Source organism: Eretmochelys imbricata, chromosome 6 (genome assembly GCF_965152235.1).
Source record: "Eretmochelys imbricata isolate rEreImb1 chromosome 6, rEreImb1.hap1, whole genome shotgun sequence".
NCBI classification, from domain to species: Eukaryota; Metazoa; Chordata; order Testudines; family Cheloniidae; genus Eretmochelys; species Eretmochelys imbricata.
In genome coordinates this window covers 40,582,758-40,607,547 of record NC_135577.1, presented here as the reverse complement: position 1 = coordinate 40,607,547, position 24,790 = coordinate 40,582,758, and the positions used below count along the sequence as shown (strand labels likewise).

At 41.5% G+C, this 24,790-nt stretch overlaps 1 protein-coding gene across 4 annotated transcripts in view; it reads left to right on the top strand.

Moving 5' to 3' along the window:
* HIPK3 (homeodomain interacting protein kinase 3) overlaps positions 1-24,790 on the top strand; it is a 154,811-nt gene that overhangs the window by 110,482 nt on the left and 19,539 nt on the right. For 3 of the 4 annotated variants that reach the window (XM_077818450.1, XM_077818451.1, XM_077818453.1), the window contains 9 exons: positions 7,178-7,297; positions 9,040-9,126; positions 10,406-10,590; positions 11,652-11,811; positions 12,411-12,534; positions 13,262-13,369; positions 23,414-23,535; positions 23,750-23,874; positions 23,983-24,141. In XM_077818450.1, coding sequence (XP_077674576.1) covers positions 7,178-7,297; positions 9,040-9,126; positions 10,406-10,590; positions 11,652-11,811; positions 12,411-12,534; positions 13,262-13,369; positions 23,414-23,535; positions 23,750-23,874; positions 23,983-24,141 — 1,190 coding nt within the window. The remainder of the gene's footprint in view (positions 1-7,177; positions 7,298-9,039; positions 9,127-10,405; positions 10,591-11,651; positions 11,812-12,410; positions 12,535-13,261; positions 13,370-23,413; positions 23,536-23,749; positions 23,875-23,982; positions 24,142-24,790) is intronic. The other variant, XM_077818452.1, reaches the window with a different exon arrangement.

Here is a 24,790-nt window from a genome sequence, read left to right as displayed (position 1 = left end):
GAAGGGTTTTTGTACGTTCTTGGTACTTCATTTTATAGTTTTTTTGGGGGTGGGGGAAGGGGGAATAAAATGTTTGTCATTGGGATTTGTGGCAATGTCAGTATGTTAAGGCTCAGGGCCTCTTAGTTCCCTATTCCCTTGGACTTCAGTCAGAACTTGCCTTTCCTCCTTAGCCACATGTCCTTATGTGCACGCATGCCGCCCTTTGTCAGGCTTCATCTCTATTGCCTCCAAACCTGGCTTCATTCCATATGTTCGCTAAAAAAAAGGTCAACATAATTGCTAAAATAACAACTCTGACCAAGGTTCTAGCCTCTCTTGTCTGGTGGACAAAGCCACAGAAAGTTTGAGTGGGGACTCCTTTCCTCATACCTACACCCGAGGCAACTATCATTACTGATGCTTCACTCTTAAGCTGGGGAACTCATATTGACCATTAAACTGCAGCCCTCTTAGAGGGGACATGCAGGTTTACTTCTCACTTTCCCTACCACTAACTGGGGAGAGAAATATCTACAAAACAACATCCAGTTATTGATTTAAGCTTCAAGGTGTTGCTACTTATTGCTTCTTGCTACTAGTACAAGAAACAATCATTGTAATAATGCTTATGTGTCATAAAGTTAAATGCATGCTTGGCGACCTGCTAAACACACAATGAAAAAATAAACAAATGTCGGATTATATAACCTTACAACACAGTCCTAAGTAAAGTGAGGCACTTGCCCAAGGGTCAGATGCCTGAAGGAAATGTTAGAAAACCATGTTATTAATTTTAGTCAAATATATATATTAAATAATGTTAGAGAAACGAATATTCACATATAGTATTATAAAAAATAAAGGAATTTTTGCTTTTTGTATTTCTCTTTGCTGATGCAGCTGTTCAAAACTTAGCTGAAAAGGCTTCATGGTTGTGTAAACCAGGAAACCTGGTTTGTCTCTCTTATCGGTAAAATCCTCTATCTATGCAAATATCAGAATGAAGCAAAGTAGTATGAGAGAATTGTGAGCTCCAGGTACACCCACCCTCTCCCCCCAGCAAGACCGCTAATAAATAAAAACCCAAGGCCACAAAAATAGGCCAGTAAGATGAAAGCAACTGGATGGAACCAGAGGGATTGAGAGCAGAGAATAGATGATAGAAATTGACAGATAAAAGGAAGTTTTAACAGGATAAGCAAAAATATTAGTTTAGGTTAGTTGTAATTTATGCATGAGAATGTTTTAATTAGGAGTTTAGAATAGATAGGTACACAATTGAGGTAACCTGATAGAGTTATGGAACAAGGGGTAAAAGATTGGTGATTGACAAAAAAGAGTGGAGGAGACACAGGGAAAGACTAATCAAACATAGAAACCAGGGATTTAAAGAGAGTCGTCCTGTCCCTGAGGATGGTGGTTTGATTATCTTTCTTGCCTTTTCTGTTTTTGCATGTATAAGTAATTCATAGGGGATAATACATTTATCTTAAAATGTACAAAATAAAGGCTAAAAGGAACTGTTTAAGCCTAAATTGAAGTGGATCTTATTTTTCACCCAATATTTAGCTGACGAGAGGTACTATTTAGGGCATTCAAGAACTGAATAGTGAAAATCCCCTAAAGAGCTCTTCTAGATACTACTGTCATTGTTTTATATATACCCACTCCCCCAAACCATTTGTAAATATTTTTTGCAAAATAAAATTGGCCCAAAATAAGTAGAAATCCGACAAAGGTAACAGGGAAGATTTAAATACCAATATGGCAATCTCACTTTCACAGAATGTTGCTAGTATAAACACATTCCAGAACTTCACTTTTACTGACAGATCATTGCATGGTCTCAAGGATGTCAGCCAAAATTATTGCTGTTTGTTGCTATAGTTTTGCAAATTAAAAAAAATGAAAAAATATAATGGTCATTTGGGATTTTTTGGCAGCTCATCTCTTTCTATAATACAGACTCCAATTAACCTGAAATTCTTAATCTTATCTTTTACAGTTTATATTCTGGAGAACTTCATCCGTGTCCCTATAGAGTTAACAGTGGGTTACAAGGCTGCTTGAGTGGGGAATGAATCAGTCAGTTGCCCCCTGTGTATGCACTGTTTTAAAGTTAATGAGAAATGTACAAAATGTGGAGAAGTACCTGGCTGTGGTTTCAAAATCATATTTCCTCTTTTTTATAATTTGCCACACAGAAAATTAGGTTCAGCTAACTTCAAAGATCTGATTTAAACTCACAACAGAAAGAAAATGTAAAGAGAAGGCTGTAACATGTATTCACTTATTGAACATCATATGATGTTCTTAGATCCCTACAATACTCATGCATAACAATGTGAGTTAAGGTAAAAATATCAGTCTTAGCTTTGGTTACTCTGTCATGTTTTTAAGGATTTAAGTCAAATCCTTGACACTTTTTAATATTTCTGATGATCCAACATTTTAAAATTGCAGTACTTAAAAGAAACAAATGGTTGTGAAATGGTATGATTATCGTATGATGGTGTGGCTTGTTAATAATATTCACTGTTTTGAAAAGAAAGATATCTATCTATCTATCTATCTATCTATCTATCTATCTATCTAACACCTATCATACCTTCTAAACCAGTGGTTCTCAAACTTGTTCCGCCGCTTGTGCAGGCAAAGCCCCTGGTGGGCCAGGCCAGTTTGTTTACCTGCTGTGTCCGCAGGTTCGGCCGATCGCGGCTCCCAGTGGCAGTGGTTCACTGCTCCAGGCCAATGGAAGCTGCTGGAAGTGGTGGCCAGTACGTCCCTCGGCCCATGCCGCTTCCACCAGCTCCCATTGGCCTGGAGCAGTAAACCGCACTGGGAGCCGCGATTGGCCGAACCTGCAGATGCAGCAGGTAACAAACCGGCCTGGCCTGGTCTGCCAGAGGCTTTCCCTGCACAAGCGACAGAACAAGTTTGGGAACCACTGTTCTACACTAATGGTAATTTATAGATAGGTTTCAGAGTAACAGCCGTGTTAGTCTGTATTCGCAAAAAGAAAAGGAGTACTTGTGGCACCTTAGAGACTAACCAATTTATTTGAGCATAAGCTTTCGTGAGCTACAGCTCACTTCATCGGATGCATACTGTGGAAAATACAGAAGATGTTCTTATACATACAAACCATGCAAAAATGGGTGTTTACCACTACAAAAGGTTTTCTCTCCCCCCACCCCACTCTCCTGCTGGTAATAGCTTATCTAAAGTGATCACTCTCCTTACAATGTGTGTGATAATCAAGGTGGGCCGTTTCCAGCACAAATCCAGGGTTTAACAAGAACATCTGAGGAAGGGTGGAGGGGGGGTAGGAAAAAACAAGGGGAAATAGGTTACCTTGCATAATGACTTAGCCACTCCCAGTCTCTATTCAAGCCTAAGTTAATTGTATCCAATTTGCAAATGAATTCCAATTCAACAGTCTCTCGCTGGAGTCTGGTTTTGAAGTTTTTCTGTTGTAATATCGCAACTTTCATGTCTGTAATCGCGTGACCAGAGAGATTGAAGTGTTCTCCGACTGGTTTATGAATATTATAATTCTTGACATCTGATTTGTGTCCATTTATTCTTTTACGTAGAGACTGTCCAGTTTGACCAATGTACATGGCAGAGGGGCATTGCTGGCACATGATGGCATATATCACATTGATGGATGTGCAGGTGAACGAGCCTGTAGCTTACGAAAGCTTATGCTCAAATAAATTGGTTAGTCTCTAAGGTGCCACAAGTACTCCTTTTCTTTTTGCGAATACAGACTAACACGGCTGTTACTCTGGAGCCTCTGATAGTGTGGCTGATGTTATTAGGCCCTGTGATGGTGTCCCCTGAATAGATATGTGGGCACAGTTGGCAACGGGCTTTGTTGCAAGGATAGGTTCATGGGTTAGTGGTTCTGTTGTGTGGTATGTGGTTGCTGGTGCATATTCGCTTCAGGTTGGGGGGCTGTCTGTAGGCAAGGACTGGCCTGTCTCCCAAGATTTGTGAGAGTGTTGGTTGTAGATCCTTAATAATGCGTTGGAGGGGTTTTAGTTGGGGGCTGAAGGTGACGGCTAGTGGCGTTCTGTTATTTTCTTTGTTAGGCCTGTCCCGTAGTAGGTGACTTCTGGGAACTCTTCTGGCTCTATCAATCTGTTTCTTCACTTCCGCAGGTGGGTATTGTAGTTGTAAGAATGCTTGATAGAGATCTTGTAGGTGTTTGTCTCTGTCTGAGGGGTTGGAGCAAATGCGGTTGTATCGCAGAGCTTGGCTGTAGACAATGGATCGTGTGGTGTGGTCAGGGTGAAAGCTGGAGTCATGTAGGTAGGAATAGCGGTCAGTAGGTTTCCGGTATAGGGTGGTGTTTATGTGACCATCATTTATTAGCACTGTAGTGTCCAGGAAGTGGATCTCTTGTGTGGACTGGACCAGGCTGAGGTTGATGGTGGGATGGAAATTGTTGAAATCATGGTGGAATTCGTCAAGGGCTTCTTTTCCATGGGTCCAGATGATGAAGATGTCATCAATATAGCTCAAGTAAAGTAGGGGCATTAGAGGACGAGAGCAGAGGAAGCATTGTTCTAAGTCAGCCATACAAATGTTGGCATACTGTGGGGCCATGCGGGTACCCATAGCAGTGCCGCTGATTTGAAGGTATACATTGTCCCCAAATGTAAAATAGTTATGGGTAAGGACAAAGTCACAAAGTTCAGCCACCAGGTTAGCCGTGACATTATCAGGGATAGTGTTCTTGACGGCTTGTAGTCCATCTTTGTGTGGAATGTTGGTATAGAGGGCTTCTACATCCATAGTGGCCAGGATGGTGTTATCAGGAAGATCACCGATGGATTGTAGTTTCCTCAGGAAGTCAGTGGTGTCTCGAAGGTAGCTGGGAGTGCGTAGGGCCTGAGGAGGGAGTCTACATAGCCAGACAATCCTGCTGTTAGGGTGCCAATGCCTGAGATGATGGGGTGCCCAGGATTTCCAGGTTTATGGATCTTGGGTAGTAGATAGAATATCCCAGGTCGGGGTTCCAGGGGTGTGTCTGTGCGGATTTGATCTTGTGCTTTTTCAGGGAGTTTCTTGAGCAAATGCTGTAATTTCTTTTGGTAACTCTCAGTGGGATCAGAGGGTAATGGCTTGTAGAAAGTGGTGTTGGAGAGCTGCCGAGCAGCCTCTTGTTCATATTCCGACGTATTCATGTTGACAACAGCATCTCCTTTGTCAGCCTTTTTGATTATGATGCCAGAGTTGTTTCTGAGGCTGTGGATGGCATTGTGTTCTGCACGGCTGAGGTTGTGGGGCAAGTGATGCTGCTTTTCCACAATTTCAGCCCATGCACGTCGGCGGAAGCATTCTATGTAGAAGTCCAGTCTGCTGTCTCGACCTTCAGGAGGAGTCCACCTAGAATCCTTCTTTATGTCGTGTTGGTAGGGAGGTCTCTGTGGATTAGTATGTTGTTCAGAGGTGTGTTGGAAATATTCCTTGAGTCGGAGACGTCGAAAATAGGATTCTAGGTCACCACAGAACTGTATCATGTTCGTGGGGGTGGAGGGGCAGAAGGAGAGGCCCCGAGATAGGACAGCTGCTTCTGCTGGGCTAAGGGTATAGTTGGATAGGTTAACAATATTGCTGGGTGGGTTGAGGGAACCATTGCTGTGGCCTCTTGTGGCATGTAGTAGTTTAGAAAGTTTAGTGTCCTTTTTCTTTTGTAGAGAAGCAAAGTGTGTGTTGTAAATGGCTTGTTACAGTAAAACATCTTGGTGTAGACAGTTAGTTATAGACCTGATACAATGTCCACTGAAGTCAACAGAGATACTCCCATTGTTCTAAATGGATGTTGGATCAGGCCCTAGATAGTGAAGGATTCCAAAGTACTTGACAAACAATATCCTGAAATTTCACTCACTGCTGAAATGCAGCCTTCTTTGGAGTGAAACACATATTCACTATGTAACAGAGCACAACAACGTATAAAGGAAGTGAAAAACTTCCAAAGAATACTGTATCTAACTGAAAACACAGGGACAATTTTAGGTGGGTAGAATGTGAGTAACCAAATGAAATTTGGCTGGAATGTGGGGAGTTAATACCTGTATCAAAAGGGGTCTAACATTTTTATATAGCACATTTGCAAAATGTCAATCATCAGAATGTTCGGAGAAAATGGAACAAAAAATTAACTCTTCTTTTCACTGTGGATATATATGGTCTTGTCATTAAACTGTGTGGAAATTCTTTTAATACCTTTTGAAAGAACTGTGGCATACACCGAACCCATCCCACTGTAAAATGTTACTTGTGCTGGGACCCCATGCATCACTTGGTTTCAAATATGATTTTTGAATTATTAGAAGAATAGTGCCTTGTATGTTCATTCTAAGGGGAAAACTGAGTATTCATGTCATTCTGTCCTCTTCTGAATGGAACAAACATCTTTCCTGAGCTTATCTGTAAGGCCTCAGTTCAGCTCTTAATAAGGATTTGAATGAGGGGAGGATGGTGACTTTGTGAAACTGCCCCCGGAGAGCATTCCATACATATGGAGTCATGATTATTGCAGAGTTTGCAGTAGTTTTGAACCAGTAAGTAATGTAAATAAAAGACTCATTGCTGACCAAAATTATGTCCTTGTTTAACTATACTAGTTTAGATGCTTGGGTATTTAGCAAAAAGAACAGGAGTACTTGTGGCATCTTAGAGACTAACAAATTTATTTGAGCATAAGCTTTCTTGGGCTACAGCCCACTTCATTGGCTGCACAGAATGGAACAGTTGACAAATGGGCCATCTTGATTATCACTACAAAAGTGTTTTTTGTTTTTTTTTCTCCTGCTGATAATAGCTCGTCTTAATTAATTAGCCTCTTACAGTTTGTATAGCAACTTCCACCTTCTCTGTATGTATATATATATCTTCTTACTATATGTTCCACAAGTACTCCCGTTCTTTTTGTGGACACAGACTAACATGGCTGCTACTCTGAAACCTTGGATATTTAGGGTTTTCTCCTGCTAATACCTGGAGAGAGCAATACACAACTTTTTAAAGTACCGATTCTCTCCTGTGTAAGAGTTGTTTGCCCACTCTTATTCCTCTTTGCATTTTTTAGTGTGGGAAATGACGAAGTGCAAGTTTCTATCTTTGTAGATCATGATTTGAAAACAAAAAGTTAAGTTCCTTCTACTTTTTCCTCCTCCAGATTCGTTACATTTCGCAGACTCAAGGTTTGCCAGGAGAGCAGTTGTTGAACATGGGAACGAAAACTGCAAGATTTTTCTGTAGAGAAACAGATGCACCATATTCTGGTTGGAGGTTAAAGGTAAAAGTATTAAATAATTGAAAAAATAGTATAATGCATACATACGCCACATAGGCCAAATTAAGGTTTCTTATTTATAACATGGAGATCTTATTCACAAATTTGCAAAACTAAGATAGAATTATGTCTTCTATCTAAGTAATGTTAGGCCAGCCCTACTCTACAAACCTATATTGGTATATCTGCATTGCTCTGGGGTGTGAAAAATCCACACCTACAGGTGATGTAGTTATAATGACCTAATCCCTCTCATAAGCAGGGTTATGTCAACGAGAGATCTTCTCCCTTCAACATAGCTACTACCTGTCGGCATAGCTAATCCTCCTCCCCAATGGGAGAAGCTCTCCCTTCAGCGTAGTAGCGTCTTTACTAAAGTACTATATCAGTGTAGCTGCACTGTAGCGCTGTATGTGAAGACAACCGCCCAGACCTATGTGGTTTAATTTCTCTGCTGTATAAAGAATTAAGTAGCTCCCATGTTATCTCTGGAGTGGGACCCACAAAGGCTTAGGCAGTATTGAGTAAAGAGCCAAGTACAGATAACAAATGGAGTTAAATCTTGGTGAATGGTCATGAAATTCTGAAGCAATAGTAGCAAAATAAAATATCATTCCATAGTAAGTTGTTTGGTTTATTTTGCTTAGTATGTTTAAAATGAAAAGTGAGGATTGCTAACTGGGTGTACTGTTGGTGCAATTGTCGACAAATTAATGCCTTTTGGACCCAGGTTATGTTAGAGCTTTAAGTGCTTTAGTGTGGTTATTCCTGGTCTCCAACTTTGATATTTCTGTTGGATCTCACTTTAACTTCCATCTGATCTCTTTCAGTATGAATGGAGGTGAATGGGGCTTTTATTGGCTAGAGAATGTATCTTTTTATGTTGGATACAAGACAAGTCACCCTTCTGTCTCTGGATATTAAGATTGTTAAATCTCCCATACCAGACTAAACAATCTACTCTTTGGAGGGAGAGGAAAGGGAAATTGTTTTGATGTATGGAGAGCACAGCTGAACTATTTTCCAGATTGTTAGAAAAACATTGCTGAATCTAGTCTAGATAATATGCTGAGGAAGCTTCTCTTTAATGTACTTTTAAATAGTGGTGTTTTTTTCTTTTGGGATCATGCAAGAGTCCCTACTGCAGGATGAGAGTGGGACTCAGGTGTTGCTTTGTTTTATTTACTTATTTTGGTGGAAATTATAATAGAAAGTGAGGAGTAAGGTATTTAGTTTCATTATGCTACTGTCTTGGTGTATATACTTGTCCTTTAGGCCTTATTTGTTTATGATGTTTTAATATTTCAGATACTTTCTCTGTCACTGTAGCTCTGAACAAATAAAATGTACTTGAAAACAAAACAGAAACAACAACCCTGTAAGAAGAGAGAAATTGAAAGGGGCATGATTCTATTTAAAGTGATACTGTCACCTAGTTTAGTTCCAAAAGTTAGTGGTAGTTTTCATAAAGCATGTTTTTGTTAGATGTTCACTATTTCCTGAGTTGTTTGCAAACCAGATACTGTAGTATAGCATTGTGATTATTCAGAAGAGCCAGGAGGTGAAATTGGCTATTTTTGTTGTCTAAACTGACTGAAATACAAAAAGTCAGCAAAAAGCATAACAGTGAAATAAATGTCAAATTAAAGTCTCTCAATTGTCTAAAGTGTGATTACTAACAGTAAATATTTTATACTTACAGTGTCCTTTTAATTGACGGAGTGTTTGTTTTTTTCCCTTTTAAGACACTGGAAGAGCATGAGACAGAGACAGGGATGAAGTCTAAAGAGGCCAGAAAGTATATTTTCAACAGTTTGGATGATATAGTGCATGTGAGTTCTCAAGTATTTTTCCTTTGCAAGCAATACAGCTGAGAGATGCACAATGATTTATTTTTAAACTTTTATCAGTTAGATTTTGTGAATTAGAGTACATTCTGGGAATGTTTTCCATTCATCCATACCTGCCTAGTGTGCTTCTGTGGAAACAGTCCATCTATGCCTGTCTAAGTTCCTTGGTGCATAGATCTCGTCTTCTTTTGTTGTTCTGTGATTGTTGTGCAGTTACATTTGTCCTGGTGAAAAAGATCTTAAATAGTGTGCAGTATATTCCATATTCTACTGTAACATCTACCAATCTAGGTAAAATGATTCTTATATCTAGGTTTTTGTTTATAGTAAAAGTATCATTTGTCTTCATCCTTTTTCTAGAGACACTGACAGCTTCCCAAACCCTTTTGTTTTTAACTAAACTGCATCCTTATACTTCTACTGCTTTATATGCCTTAATCACTAATAAAAGGAAATCTCCTCCCCCTCTTTCTTCTTTGACATCCTGAGAAAATACTCAATTCCATTTCAGGACTGGTGTTACTATACACATTTGAAATTGTCTTCTTCATGTACTAGCTCTGTTCTCACAGCTCAACCTTAAAAAAAAGAGTAATACTTAACATTTATTTAGTATTTTCCACTTTCAAGGCAAAAATAAGTAAGAGGATCTGGTGGTTTTTGTTACTTTGAATCTTTTATTCCTCCATTTTCAGAGGTTGGCAAAATCTTCCACTTAGTTCTGAGAGACTTCCATTGGCATGGAAGCAGACAGAGAATCTCATCTGTCTCGTATGTCAGGCACATGGGTTCCCTAATCTGAGTGAGCATCACTGATTAAAAATGTATCAGTTGAAAGAAAACACTTCCAGGGATGATGATTTGAGGCAGGTGCGGGCACCAGTACTACTGATAACTGGGTTTCTTTTTCAAGGATTCTAATCTCCACCTCCTAAACAGACTGTTAAATTTCAAATCCCAAATTTGGAATGATAGGTGGTATAAGGCTTTCAATAGATGTTAGGTGCGCAGGTACTGTCAGAAGAGCAGTTATTTATACAGTAAAATCTTGAAAGGTGTTTGTTGGGTCAGATTCATTAGCCCCAAGATAAACATGTTTGGACAAGCTAATAAATTCCAAATATTTCACTTGGCCCTACTTTTTAAAAGCAATACATGTTAGTTTTTTGAAGTGGAAAAATTTAATGAAAGGAACCAAAGGAAGTATTATCAGTATGCATGTTTGTTTTATCTGACTTTTTAAAAAATTGTTCCATGCCAGGTGAACATGGTGATGGATCTGGAAGGAAGTGATCTATTGGCAGAGAAGGCAGATAGAAGAGAATTTGTCAGTCTGTTGAAGAAAATGTTGCTGATTGATGCTGATTTAAGAATTACTCCAGCTGAGACACTGAACCATCCCTTTGTTACCATGAAGCATCTCCTAGATTTTCCACATAGCAACCAGTATGTTATATACAGTAATAATAAAACAGTGTTGTGTTAGACCTACAACAGTGCTGTACAGTCAAATTGATGTGTGTGGGATGGTGTGTGTGTGTGTGTGTGTGTGTATATATATATATATATATATTCTGTTGCTTAAAACTTATAGAATGCTAAGTATGTATAGTGTTGAGATGCCTAGAATACAAAATTCCCCATGCTGAGGCACCAATAGTCTTAGGGCCTGATTCTAAAAAGAACTGAATACCCTCTGTTCTCATAGAATTGGTGTTCAGAATTTAATAGAATCAGGCCCTAATTCCCAAGCCCAATTAAAGTATTTTTAAAATGCTAGAAATAGATACTTGAACAATAAATAAATAGATAAATAAAATAGATACACAGAAGTCTAACAAAGGAGAGAACTTTTCATATGTCTAATCCAGCGGTTCTCAAACTGTGGGCGGGACCCCAAAGTAGGTCACGGGTCACCAGGGCTGTCGTTAAACTTGCTGGGGCCTGGGGCTGAAGCCAAAGCCCAAACCCCACTGCCCAGGGCTGAAGCCCTCAAACTTTGGCACCTTCCCCAGGGCAGGCGGGCTCAGGCTTTGACCTTCCTGTGGTCTTGTAGTAATTTTTGCTGTCAGAAGGGGGTCGCGGTGCAATGAAGTTTGAGGAAACCCTGGTCTAATCCATCACCTTCTTTTGGTACATACCCCAATTATTAGCAGATACTCAGCAATACTGTTAGACACTAGAAGCAGAAAATAGTTACAGTTTATCTTTCTTGATATTAAACCATAGATTCAATAGGTTTACCATTAATTGTAAGAATTTTGGGTTTTTAGAGAAGAGATGCTCATAAGCATAATTCTAGCTGTATCTTGCCTTACAGAATCGTAAAATCATAGGGTTAGAAGGGATCGCAAGGGTCATCTAGTCTAACTTCCTTCAAAGATGCAGGATTATGTTAATCATGAAATTGTGTTTTCCGAACCATTTCTCCTTCCTCCAGTGGAATTAATTAATTTATACTTTTTAAAATGGAAATTTTAAATAAAAAAATTCTCTTCTTTTAACAGAGTGAAATCTTGTTTCCATATCATGGATGTCTGCAAATACAGATCAAACTCATATGACATAAGTAATTGCAATAAAACACCACTTATAAGACCAGTTGCCTCAGGCAGAGCTACTAATCTGACAGCAAACTTCACCAAAATTGGCACAGTGAGGAGTCAGGTAAGAATTTTTGGCTATTAGCTCTATTAATTTAGTTTCTCATTTTGATTTCAAAATATGATCCAGGAATCATCATATTTGACAATAGCTGCAAAATCTTATGTACATTTTATTCCCCCTTTCTAGAGTTGTTCACTTTTTGTTCAGTTTGAAAAAGTTAGTTTTCTAAGCCTGATTTCAAAAACGTTTAGGTTTTGACTTGTCATCCTGAAAGTGGTTTGCTTTATTACAGTGCCCTCGAGTGGTCAAATGGTATTTCTTCATCTGAAATGTTTTGAAACTTCAATTTCAGTTTTCAGAGTAGCAGCCGTGTTAGTCTGTATTTGCAAAAAGAAAAAGAGTACTTGTGGCACCTTAGAGACTAACCAATTTATTTGAGCATAAGCTTTCCGATGAAGTGAGCTGTAGCTCACGAAAGCTTATCCTCAAATAAATTGGTTAGTCTCTAAGGTGCCACAAGTACTCCTTTTCTTTTTTCTATTTCAGTGGAATTAATTAATAATTATTTGCTCTGTATTTGTGTGTGTGTGAGAGAGAGAGATGATAATAAAATATACATTCATTTAATGTGGTCATCCATGCTAAATTTATTGTTTCAGGCATTAACTGCATCTGCCCATTCAGTTTTACATCATGGAATACCACTGCAGGCAGGAACTGCTCAGTTTGGTTGCAATGATGCTTTTCAGCAGGCATTGATTATATGTCCCCCAACTATCCAAGGTAGGATTAACTGAAATTGTTTCATTTTCTGAATTTTGAAAAGCAGCAGCTGTTACTGGAGTCGTTAATTGTCTGTATTTCACTATAAACTTTGTCTGAGAAATTTACAGTTCTGCTATTAAAAAAACTCCCCAGACTGAAACTGGAAATATTTCTGATTAAATCAATCTATCTGGATAATGGGAGTCCTACCATTGCATTTCTAGGTGAATTTTCCTCATATTTTAATCCACAGCCCTCTGAATGAAATTGAATGCTAAGACAAGAATTTATTAGCCTCTCCAAAATGTTTTGCTAGCTTTTTGCCACTGCCCTGTTGTACTTTTGAAGTGTAATATGTAGAATAGATCAAGCTGAGATATTTTAACTTATGATGTGAGAAAGACTAGCAGAGCATGGTCTCTGTTCAGACTAGATTTGACTGAGACCGTTATAGTGCAAAGCACATACATCTTTTTTGAGAGAGACCTGCTAAATTTTCTGACCTTTTACATTTATGCCTTCATGTTTGGTGGGATAGCAGATGTTAAGACATAAAATATAGTGTAGTTCATAAAGTTCATTTTTGTGAAGGTAAATGTTGTTACATATACTCAACTTTGGTTATATGTGACTCTAAGCATACATGATTTAGAGTTCTCTCAAAGCTTTCAAAAGTTGCAGAAACCACTTATTAAGGCAGCCCAAAGGAAGGTCTGTATACCATGTCCTAACATCCAATTGTCAGTTTTTTCTCCTTACAGCAGTTTAGGAGCTCATTCACTCATTTTACCTGTGGGATTCCAGGGCAGATGTTGTCTTCTTAAAACTAGAGATCCTAGCACCAGGCCAAAAGGTATTGCTATGAACTGGAACTGCTATGCTTCTAGCACAAATCTGAAATACTTTCTTGTTTTTAGATATGTCTGCATAGATGTAAATAATAATGTGATACTGTGCTCTGTAATGTCAGAGAACAAGATTTGATTTCTGTCCCCAGTCTAACATGAACAGTGTACTTTTGGTGTGGGTAGAGTGTTGTTTATGTCAAACAGCAACCTGCTTACCAGTTGAAAAGAATGACAGGGTCTAGATCCAAAGCAGTCCTGTGCAGTCCCCATCTTAAATGAGGATGATCACAGCATGGGATCTTAAGGCTGTGCATGTGTGAAATAGGTTTAAAGTTTGGGCAAAATAGGGAGAAATCTCTTGGGGTTTCAGTTAGGAATGTTGGAGATCCATGGAGACAGCATGTATAATTACCCTGAGTAATTACCGCTCTGCTGGATCCTACAATTACTGTGTGTCATTATGATGAATTAGGACAGTTGCATCTGACCATTGCAGCCTGAACATACTGTTTCAAAAAGGTCAGGTGGCCACAACTATGCTTTGTGGCAGGTTCTCTGCCCTGTTGTGTTCCCATTATGCTACTCGGGCAGCACAGACGCAGCAGAAGCCCACCCCCAAGTCTCCTTGCAAGGAATTCCCACTGTGGGAGAATCTCCAGTATGCATAGAGCTCCTATGCCTCCCCCATCACTCCTGGCACATAGGATGGGTCAGGTGGAGAAGAAGAGTACCTTGAGCATGCTACTCTCTGGCTCATGATCTCGTGGGGATAGTAGCCAGCTTGCACAAGTTGAGCAACCTCTAGCTCTAACCTGGGCTGGATAATAGGATCAGGGAGTTAAAACTGGTGGTTGGTTCTCCTCTTTTAGGCTATCATTGGGTAATTGTGGAGGAGAAGGGGGCCGTCCTTTGCTGGTGCTTCCTTAGACTCTGGCAAAGCCAGTTGAGCACCTATCCTGCTGTCTTAGGGGCTTCCACAGCTTGGTAGGGAACCCATCTAGATCTTCCAAATATTTCAGATTAAAAATTACAATTCACAGAATATATTTTTAATTCATAATTAAATACAAATCTTAACAGAGTTGCCCTCAGGGCAACTTGGAATCTTGAGTCAAATGTTGGACACCACTGTACTTGGTAGCCGCCCAAACAAGTATGAAACCTAAATATTCAGTGCAGAATGCTTTACTTTTGGCAAAATAGTCTGAAAAATGGTAGGAACAGTCACTCTAAGCCTGATCTGAGCCAGTGACTTAGATGTAAGGATCTGTGTCCAGTTCCCCCTCAGAATGAATTTTTCTTTTACTATGAGAACCTTAAATTCGGGTCTAGAGCACATAACTGATTCCTTGATTTCTTCTGTATTAGCTTTATGATGGTTCTAAATTTCAGCTTTAGGTCAGAATTTTATCATAATTCTGATACTCATCTTTAGCCAAATACTCCAATAATGTTTTAAAAGCTGAATTATGACTGTAGCCCACAGGAGTCTGAGAGTCCAAGTCCCAAATGATTCATGCATCTGCATGATATTTTGGCATGTGCAATTCCAGACTCTTAAGGCTTATGGTTTTTCAGGCCAGAAAATCCTGCAGCCCATGCAGGGCCTGGTGAAGGAAACTGGCTATCCCAGAAGATTCGTTATGCTCTTCAGGAATCTATCTTTGGGAGCATGGAGTAGCAGTGGAATTGGGGTAGTGGACCTTGTGGAAACTTCATGCTCTGAGGCATATCTCTGTAAGTGTGAGCAATGGATAGGGGTCTTAGAACAGTGTGGTAAGATGGGTCCTGGAAGGAAAGCAATAGGAGAAGTGCTGAAGGGGACGGGCAAGAGAGATACAGAAGAAGAGGACAGAAAACAACAAAAAGGAAGGGGGAGGGGAAATCAAACAGGACATGAAAAGGAAAATGGATTTTTATAGAGAAAAAATATAGAAGTGGGAGATGAAGAGGAACCAATCAGTTTTAAGTTTAGTAATTTATTCTTATCTTTAGCTAAAACACCATTTACAGTTATCACATGAACACCAAAATTAAGCATTTGATATGCACCTACAGGCAGCACCATCAATAAAATTTATTCCACCTTACCTTTGGGGATATTGGTTAAATTGCACTGTCCTTAAGGGAAGGAGATAACAAGTTGGCAGAACCTTTCCTTACAATAATTCTGTAACATCCATTTGAGATAGATGTTTTGGAATTCCTGAAAAGAAATCTTCAGATAATGCCTAATACCCAGTTATTGGAAATGATTGATAGCCGATGAGGTGACAATGTTAGCATACAAGTACTTCCTCTGAGGCAGACTAGAAAACAGCTGGAATACCACAGGGATGTGTACCTTTCTACATGTATATAAGAACATAGATTAGGCTTTATTCCCCTAAACAAGCACATGCACCTCATGTAAACAGAGGTTTTATTGTTTGAAGGACTTGTATCAGACAGTATCTGGAATCTGACAGTAGATATTTATGGGAAGAGACTCTGGTTTTTGCTGTTTGTATTTTTTAACATCAACCCATCAGATATAAACTGTTTTGACAAGAACTGTCTTTCTCATCTCAAGTCACTGTCAACTATGGAGAAGAGAAGACAGTTTAGGTGACACTTGGGTGTTGGATTTCAGTTTGGTTGTATTCTTTCATCTTTGTTTTTTCTCTGAAGAGGTTACCCATTGCTGCAATGCACCTATATTGAGAGGGCATGTGTTCTTGTTGGAAAATGGCCAGTCTTTGAAAGGGAAAATGAAATCATTATGACAGCTGCAGGTGTTAAGGAGTTCTTTGTAAATTATGCTAAATCCCGCTTAATTCTCTCTCACCAACTGGAAGTCATAGAGACCCTAATAGACATAGGCTGAGGAAAAGCCTTTTTACTTAAATTCAGAACCCAAGAAAACTTACCCTTTCTTAAGATAAAGATAGAGCCAGCCGGTGTTACCAACTATGTTATTCATAGCTGTTGCCTCTATCCTGGGTTTCAGAACTTTCTGAAAGCTTTGAGTACACCAGCCCAAAATGTTATAGACTATTTGAGCCAAACATATAACTTTATGCACAGATTATTTCCTTCTGAGTATACTAATTATAGGTAAGTAATTTATTCTCTGCTAATGGTACCTTTTTTTTTAAGATGCATGTTACTATTTTAGTAATACCTAATAAATAGGATATTGAAAAGGAGACAGTACAGGAAAAAATAGTTGTCTTTGGATTCCATTGCCTGCTCTTAGTAGTGTGCTGAACTGCTGAATTAGAGTCCTAATTTAGTCATAGCTTGAATGGGGGAGAACAAACATACTGTGACAAGCTGAGTTTTTGGTGGGGAGGTGATGGGAGAGAAATGTTAACAATATTTGGTGCTGTTCATCATTCCCTGTTTGGCTTCTGTGTAGAATATCCTAAGTGCTGAGTCTTGCTGCTCTTGGAAGAATTAAGGTGCTGCTGGTCTATATGGTTGGATGGAAGAAATTACTCAACAAAGTTTTTTAAATTCCAAGCCTTTCATCAAACAGTTACAACTTAGTATAGCAATGTGGCATGTTCAAAGATGTTCAATCCATTGAAATAAAAGATAAAAACAACCTCCTAATGCATAAATGAATGTATAATCTTAGGCAGTAGTTTCCTGTCACCCATATGTGTATGGCTTAGTAATTGACTGCAGTGTGTGTCATGTAAAAGGCAAGACCAGAAGTCAAAATTAGTATATTCTCATTGACAGTAGAACCTGCAGTGAAAGAAAGCTGTTCTATTAGAAAATGCTGTTGAAAAAATAAAAAACTACTGCCCCCCTCCCTATTTATATTGTTAGGTCATCTGAAAATTATTGCGTGGCTTAAACATTGCACCATTTTTTATCTGTGACTGTCTGAATCTGGTAAAGCCCAGTAGGGATGACAAGCCATTAAAACACTCATAGAACATTAGAGAGGGTGTCTTTCCTGGACTGTTCTTGCTGTAATATTTCAGGTGTGCGTCAGTTCACAGTGCCAGAACACACACAAGAGAAGCAGGTTGTGGGTTGGCTGTCATGGGCTCTGCTGGAAAGATTTTATGGATTGTAGGGAGAATCAAATACTGGTTCCCCACAGAAGATCCTAAAACCAGACAGATGCATGGGTGGCATGTATAAGAGGCTTGAGGAGACTTACCCTCCCCAAAATAAAAAAGGCTGGCCATGCAGGGGGCAAATGTGGGTCACCTCCACTTTTTTTCCTGCTTTCAAGGCAAGTGATGTGGGAGGAGGTGAGGGGAGTGAGCGGTGGGCGGGACCTTGGGGGAAGAGGTAGATTAGGGGCTGGAAGAGGGCAGGGCCTCGGGGGGAAGAAGTGGAGTGGGGTGGGAAGAGGTGGGGTGGGGTGGAGCCTCAGGGCGGAGGGCAGTCTGCATACCGGTGGCCCCCCACTTTTAGGGTACTTCCAGTGATCCTGGAGTAGCCTTCCCAAACGAAAGACTCATGCGCCATCTGTGGACAGAAGGGGTCCATGTATGTGGCTTCCTTACAGGCATCACTGTTAAGAGCTAGAGGAATTGATAAGGACACCTTGTGGAAAGAAAATGTTAGTAGGTAGGAAGTGATTGAGTTCCATAGGCCTCCGTGAGGAGCAGTGAAGTTAGCCATTGACCCTCCCCCAATGTTGTTTTTCCTTGGCTGCCCTGCAACTGAAGAAATTTGTAATAGATAGTAAAACTCTCAGCATTGTAGAAAGCTTTTAGCATGAGTCATTCTGCTGAGGATAAAATATAATTGGTTCTTTCTATAGAATGTGTTCTCATAGTGATTACACAAATTACAGTAACACACACTTGAACAGATAGGTACTGAAACAAAATCTCCTAAGGCCTTGTCTACACTACGAAATTAGGTCGAATTTGTAGAAGTCGGTTTTGTAGAAAGCGTTTGTGTACAGTCGATTGTATGAGTCCCCACACAAATGCTCTAAGTGCATGTAGTCGGCGGAGTGTGTCCACAGTACTGAGGCAACCGTCGACTTCCGGAGCGTTGCACTGTGGGTGGCTATCCCACAGTTCCCGCAGTCTCCACTGCCCATTTGAATTCTGGGTAGAAATCTCAGTGCCTGATGGGGCTAAATCATTGTCGCAGGTGGTTCTGGGTACATATCGTCAGGCCCCCCTTCCCTCCCTCCCTCCATGAAAGCAAGGGCAGACAATCGTTTTGTGCCTTTTTTCTTGAGTTACCTGTGCAGACGCCATACCACGGCAAGCATGGAGCCCGCTCAGCTAACCGTCAGCGTATGCCTCCTGGGTGCTGGCAGATGTGGTACTGTGTTGCTACACAGCAACAGACAGTGCAGTATGACTTTTGGCAGCAGACAGTGCAGTATGACTGGTAGCCGTCGTCGACGTAGTCCAGGGTGCTCCTTTAACCAACCTCGATGAGGTCAGGGGTGCCTGGGCAAACATGGGAGTGACTCAGCCAGGTCATTTCCCTTTTAAGTTTCATCTCGTGGCAATTGAGTCGTACCGGCAGTGCACTGTCTTTTAACCTGCAGCCAGCAGAAGATGATGGCTAGTCGTCATACTGCACCGTCTTCTGCCGAGCACCCAGGAGATGACGATGGCTAGTGGTCGTACTACACAGTCTGCTGCCAGCAAGATGTATAAAGATAGATGAAATGGATCAAAACAAGAAATAGACCAGATTTGTTTTGTATTCATTTTCTCCTCCCTCCCTCCGTGAAATCAATGGCCTGCTAAACCCGGTTTTGAGTTCTATCCTTGAGGGGGGGCCATTCTGTTTCTTGCAAAGCCACCCCCTTTGTTGATTTTAATTCCCTGTAAGCCAACCCGGTAAGCCATGTTTTCAGTTGCCCCGCCCTCCACCAGAGCAATGGCAAACAATCGTTTCACGCCCTTTTCCCTGGATTGCCCAAGCAGGAGCAGACGCCATAGCACAGCAAGCATAGAGCCCGTTCAGCTCACCACAGCAGTTATGAAGTGAGCTGTAGCTCACGAAAGCTTATGCTCATATAAATTGGTTAGTCTCTAAGGTGCCACAAGTACTCCTTTTCTTTTTGCGAATACAGACTAACACGGCTGCTACTCTGAAACCTGTAAACACCTTGCACATTATCGTGCAGTGTATGCAGAACCAGCACCTGAAAAACCAGGCGAGGAGGCGACGGCAGCGCAGTGTTGAGGACATGAACACGCTTTTCTCTAAAACCATGTTCCCCCGCAATTTGGAGATCATGGTGTCAGTGGGACAGGCTTATGCTGTGGAACACCGATTCTGAGCCCAGGAAACAAGCAGAGAGTGGTAGGACCGCATAGTGTTGCAGGTCTGGGATGATTCCCAGTGGCTCCGAAACTTTCGCATGCTTAAGGGCACTTTCATGGAACTTTGTGACTTGCTTTCCCCTGCGCTGAAGCACAAGAATACCAAGATGAGAGCAGCCCTCACAGTTCCCAAGTGAGTGGCAATAGCCCTGTGGAAGCTTGCAACGCCAGACAGCTACCAGTCAGTTGGTAATCAATTTGGAGTGAGCAAATCTACTGTGGGGGTTGTTGTGATGCAAGTAGCCAACGCAATCACTGAGCTGCTGCTATCAAAGGTAGTGACTCTGAGAAATGTGCAGGTCATACTAGATGGCTTTGCTGCAATGAGATTCCCTAACTGTGGTGGGGCTATTGACGGAACGCATATCCCTATCTTGGGACTGGACCACGAGGGCAGCCAGTACATAAACCGCAAGGGGTACTTTTCAATGGTGCTGCAAGCACTGGTGGGTCACAAGGGAAATTTCACCAACATCAACGTGGGTTGGCCGGGAAAGGTTCATGACGCTCGTGTCTTCAGGAACTCTGGTCTGTTTAAATGGCTGCAGGAAGGGATTTACTTCCCAGTCCAGAAAATAACTGTTGGGGTGTTGAAATGCCTATAGTTATCCTTGGGGACCCAGCCTACCCCTTAATGCCCTGGCTCATGAAGCTGTACACAGGCAGCCTGGACAGTAGTCAGGAGCTGTTCAACTATAGGCTGAGCAAGTGCAGAATGGTGGTAGTGTGTGCATTTGGACGTTTAAAGGGTCACTGGCGCAGTTTACTGACTCGCTCAGACCTTGGCAAAACCAATATTCCCATTGTTATTGCTGCTTGTTCTGTGCTCCACAATCTCTGTGAGAGTAAGGGGGAGACTTTATGGCGGGGTGGGAGGTTGATGCAAATCGCCTGGCCACTGAATAAACGCAGCCAGACACCAAGGCAGTTAGAAGAGCACAGCAGGAAGCGGTGCATATCAGAGAAGCTTTGAAAACCAGTTTCATGACTGGCCAGCGTACAGTGTGACACTTCTGTTTGTTTCTCCTTGATGAAAACCCGCCCCCTTGGTTGACTCTAATTCCCTGTAAGCCACCCGCTCTCCCGCCTTCGATCACCGCTTGCTTGCAAAGGAAATAACTTCACTATCGTTTAAAAAACATGTATTCTTTATTAATTGATTATAAAAATAGGGAGATAACTCACAAGGTAGCCCGGGTGGGGTGTGGGAGGAGGGTAGGAGGGAAGGAAAAGGCCACTTTAAAACTTGTTGAATGCCAGCCTTCTGTTGCTTGGGCTGTCCACTGGGGTGGAGTGGTTGGGTGCCTGGAGCCTCCCCCCCGCCGCATTCTTGGGCATCTGGGTGAGGCGGCTATGGAACTTGGGGAGGAGGGAGGGCAGTTAAGCAGGGGCTGCAGCGGCAGTCTGTGATCCTGCTGCCGTTCATGAACCTCCACCAGACGCCGGAGCATGTTCGTTTGATCCCGCAGTAGCCCCAGCGTTTCCTCATACCTCCTCTGATCTTTCTGCCGTCACCTCTCCTCATGTTCATCGGCCACTGTCCTGTACTCTATTGTGTCCCTCCACACAGCTCTGTCAGTGCCGGACGACTGCATGAGCTCAGACAACATTTCATCGCGCGTGCGTTTTTTTCGCCGCCTTATCTGAGAGAGCCTCTGGGACGGAGGAGGGAGGCTTGAAACATTTGCAGCTGCTGGAGGAAAAAAAGGGAGTGAAGTATTTAAAAAGATACATTTTACAGAACAATGGCTGTACTCTTTCACGGTGAACAACACTATTCACATTACATAGCACATGTGATTTTGGTACAAGGTCACATTTTGCATCTTATATTGAGTGCCTGTGGCTTTGGTGTTAGAGATCACACACGCAGGGCCAGGCAACAGAATTCGGCTTGCAGGCGGCCATGGTAAGCCATAGTCTTTCGGCTTCTGCAACCTTCATAACAGCAGCCCCCTCCTTTCCCATACCAAGCAAAGCCCGTCGAGTTGGCCATCTACTGCTGCAGCTTTCCTGTTAATGTGCAGCAGCAGAAACCAAACTAACCCCCTCCCCCCCATCCAATATTCTGGGATGATCGCTTTTCCCCTCCCCCCACCGCCTGGCTGGTATCAGGGAAGATACCTGCTAGCCAAACGCGAACAGCTCAGCGCCAATATCCCCCCCCACCATGTGGCTAACTGCAGGGAGGATTTCTTTTCAGCCACAGGCAAACAGCCCAGTAGGAATGGGCACCTCTGAATGTCCCCTTAATCAAATTCCCCTATTTCAACCAGGTTACCATGAATGATATCCCTCTCCTGAGGATAACACAGAGAGATAAAGAACGGATGTTGCTTGAATGCCAGCAAACACCGGGACCATACACTGCCAGGCTTTGTCATGCAATGATACCAGATTACTTGCTACTAGCATGGCGTGGTAAAGTGTCCTACCAGGGAGGACGGAATAAGGCTGCTCTCCCCAGAAACCTTCTGCAGAGGCTTTTAGAGTACCTCCAGGAGAGCTTCATGGAGATGTCCCTGGAGGATTTCAGCTCCATCCCCAGACACGTTAACAGACTTTTCCAGTAGCTGTACTGGCCACGAATGCATCCCAAGTCCTCAGGGCTACTTAATCATTAAAAAATGCTTGCTTTTATAACATGTATTATATTTAAAAAGATACACTCACCAGAGGTCCCTTCTCTGGCTTCGTTGGGTTGGGAGGGTATTTCAGTCAGGATGATAAAAAGATTCTGGCTGTCAGGGAGAACGGTGTGCTGTGTGCTCTCCCCAAGCTCGTCCTCCTCCTCATCTTCCCCATCTGCAAAATCCTCAGCCATGACGGAGAGTACCCCATCATCGGAGTCCACGGACAGGGGTGGGGTAGTCGTGGCCGGCCCCCCCTAGAATTGCATGCAGCTCAGCGTAGAAGCGGCATGTCTGGGGCTCTGTCCCAGAGCATCTGTTTGATTCTTTGGTTTTCTGGTACGCTTGTCTGAGCGCTTTAAGTTTCATGTGGCACTGTGTTGCGTCCCTGATATAGACTCTGTCCCTCGAGGCCTCTGAGATTTTTTGAAATGTTTTGGCATTTCATCTTTTGGAACGTAGTTCTGATAGCACAGATTCCTCTCCCCATACAGCGATCAGATCCAGTACCTCCCGTTCGGTCCATGCGGGAGCTCTTTTTCGATTCTGGGACTGCATGGTCACCTGTGCTGATGAGCTCACCTGGCCAAACAGGAAAATGAGATTCAGAAGTTCCCAGGGCTTTTCCTGTACACTTGGCCAGTGCATCCGAGTTCAGAGTGCTGTCCAGAGCGGTCACAATGGTGCGCTGTGGGATAGCTCTCGGAGGCCAATATCTTCGAATTGCGTTCACACTAACCCTAATTCGAAATGGTGATGTCGATTTCAGCATTAATCCCCTCGTTGGGGAGGAGTACAGAAATCGGTTTTAAGAGCCCTTTATGTCAAAAAAATGGCTTCGTTGTGTGGATGGCTTCGTTGGGTGCAGGGTTAATTCGGATTTAATGCTGCTAAATCCGACATAAACTCGTAGTGTAGACCAGACCTAAGATAATTCACATTGATTAATCCAGTCTAAATCAGTGGTACGACTAAATTATAAGCATAGCAAGAAAAATGAGTTGTCTGATTAAAATTCTCCTCATCAGTGTTTTTATTTTGCTCTAGTTATATCATAATAATATTTTGTTTAAAGCTTGTATGATTCATTTGTTTTTCCTTTTCCCATTAGGAATTCCTACAAACCATGGTAAGCCTACTGGTTACTCATTAAGGGTAGATAATACCGTTCCATTGGTGACACAGGCCCCTACTATACAGCCACTACAGATACGAGCAGGAGTCCTTTCTCAGGTTGGTTCATTTGGAATTGTGTATTTTAAAAATGGCTATTAAAAATTTTATATTACTACGCACTTAAGAAATCTTATATTTGTAAAGATTGTGTTCGATATGTCCTTAAAGTGTCCCGTTTCAATCACTTTTTTGGATTTATGCTGAGTTTTAAGAAGCTAATATAAATACTAGTCATTTACCACTTAATGAAATCTGCTTTACTTCACAACAGCCATGGTCTAATCAAACTCAGCAAATATTGATTCCTGCTTGGCAACAAATAACACCTGTGGCTCCTTCTACTGCAACTCTAGCCTCTGATCCTGTGGCTGGTCCACAAAGATTTGGAGACTGGGGGTAGGTCCAAACAATTTTGTACACCTTTTTTTAGGACTTTTGCGTAACAAAGAATATGGATTTGAGTTGAAAAGTTTACAGCTAATAACTCCCCTCTTCTCTCCTTAGGAAAGTGATTCCTCATGGCAGCCATTACAATTCAGTGATGCCACAGCCTCTCTTAAATCAAATAACTTTGTCTGCCACTCAGCCAATTAGTGTGGGCATTGCACATGTTGTCTGGCCACAACCTGCAGCTACCAAAAGAAATAAACTCTGCCAGAACAGGTTGGTGAAATAGGTTTTTTTTTTTTTTTTTTTTAATTTGGTGTAGATTGTGAGGTCATAGTTTCACAACCTTTGTACAGTGGATGAGAGAGATATGAATAATGCATGCTCACTAAGGTCAGTGACTGTGCTCAAACTGTTCTGTTGCCCCTTTTGAAAATAAACACCTAGCTAGCTGCTTCATCAATTTCTCTGAAGCATTTTGGTAAACAGGATGGGAGACATGAAATGGAAATAAACTTTTTTTTTTTACCTTTGATCTACTCTCTGCCTGGGATAGTAGCAGCTTTGTCTACATATGTGCTTAAATGGCCTTTGGTAAGGGTTTAAAAATATATTGAGCTAGTCCTAATTAGATGCTTCTAATTCTGTGTGAATGAGGATTCATCAAAGAATTAAAAATAAATAGAAGTTATATAATAGTGGTCATAATATGGCTAGACTAGTATTAAGAATAGTCTGTCTTTTGCTGGCAGCGAGAAACTCTTTTGCTGCTCACTGGAGAAAATGTGCCCCATCACTACAGAAGTGGTTTGCAAAGGTATGGGATGTTTTAGTAATGGAGAAACCAAGGCTATAAAGAACAATTATGGTAGTGGTTATACTACTGGACTCCTTTTCTAGTGTTTGCTAAGGCAAGGTGTCATTC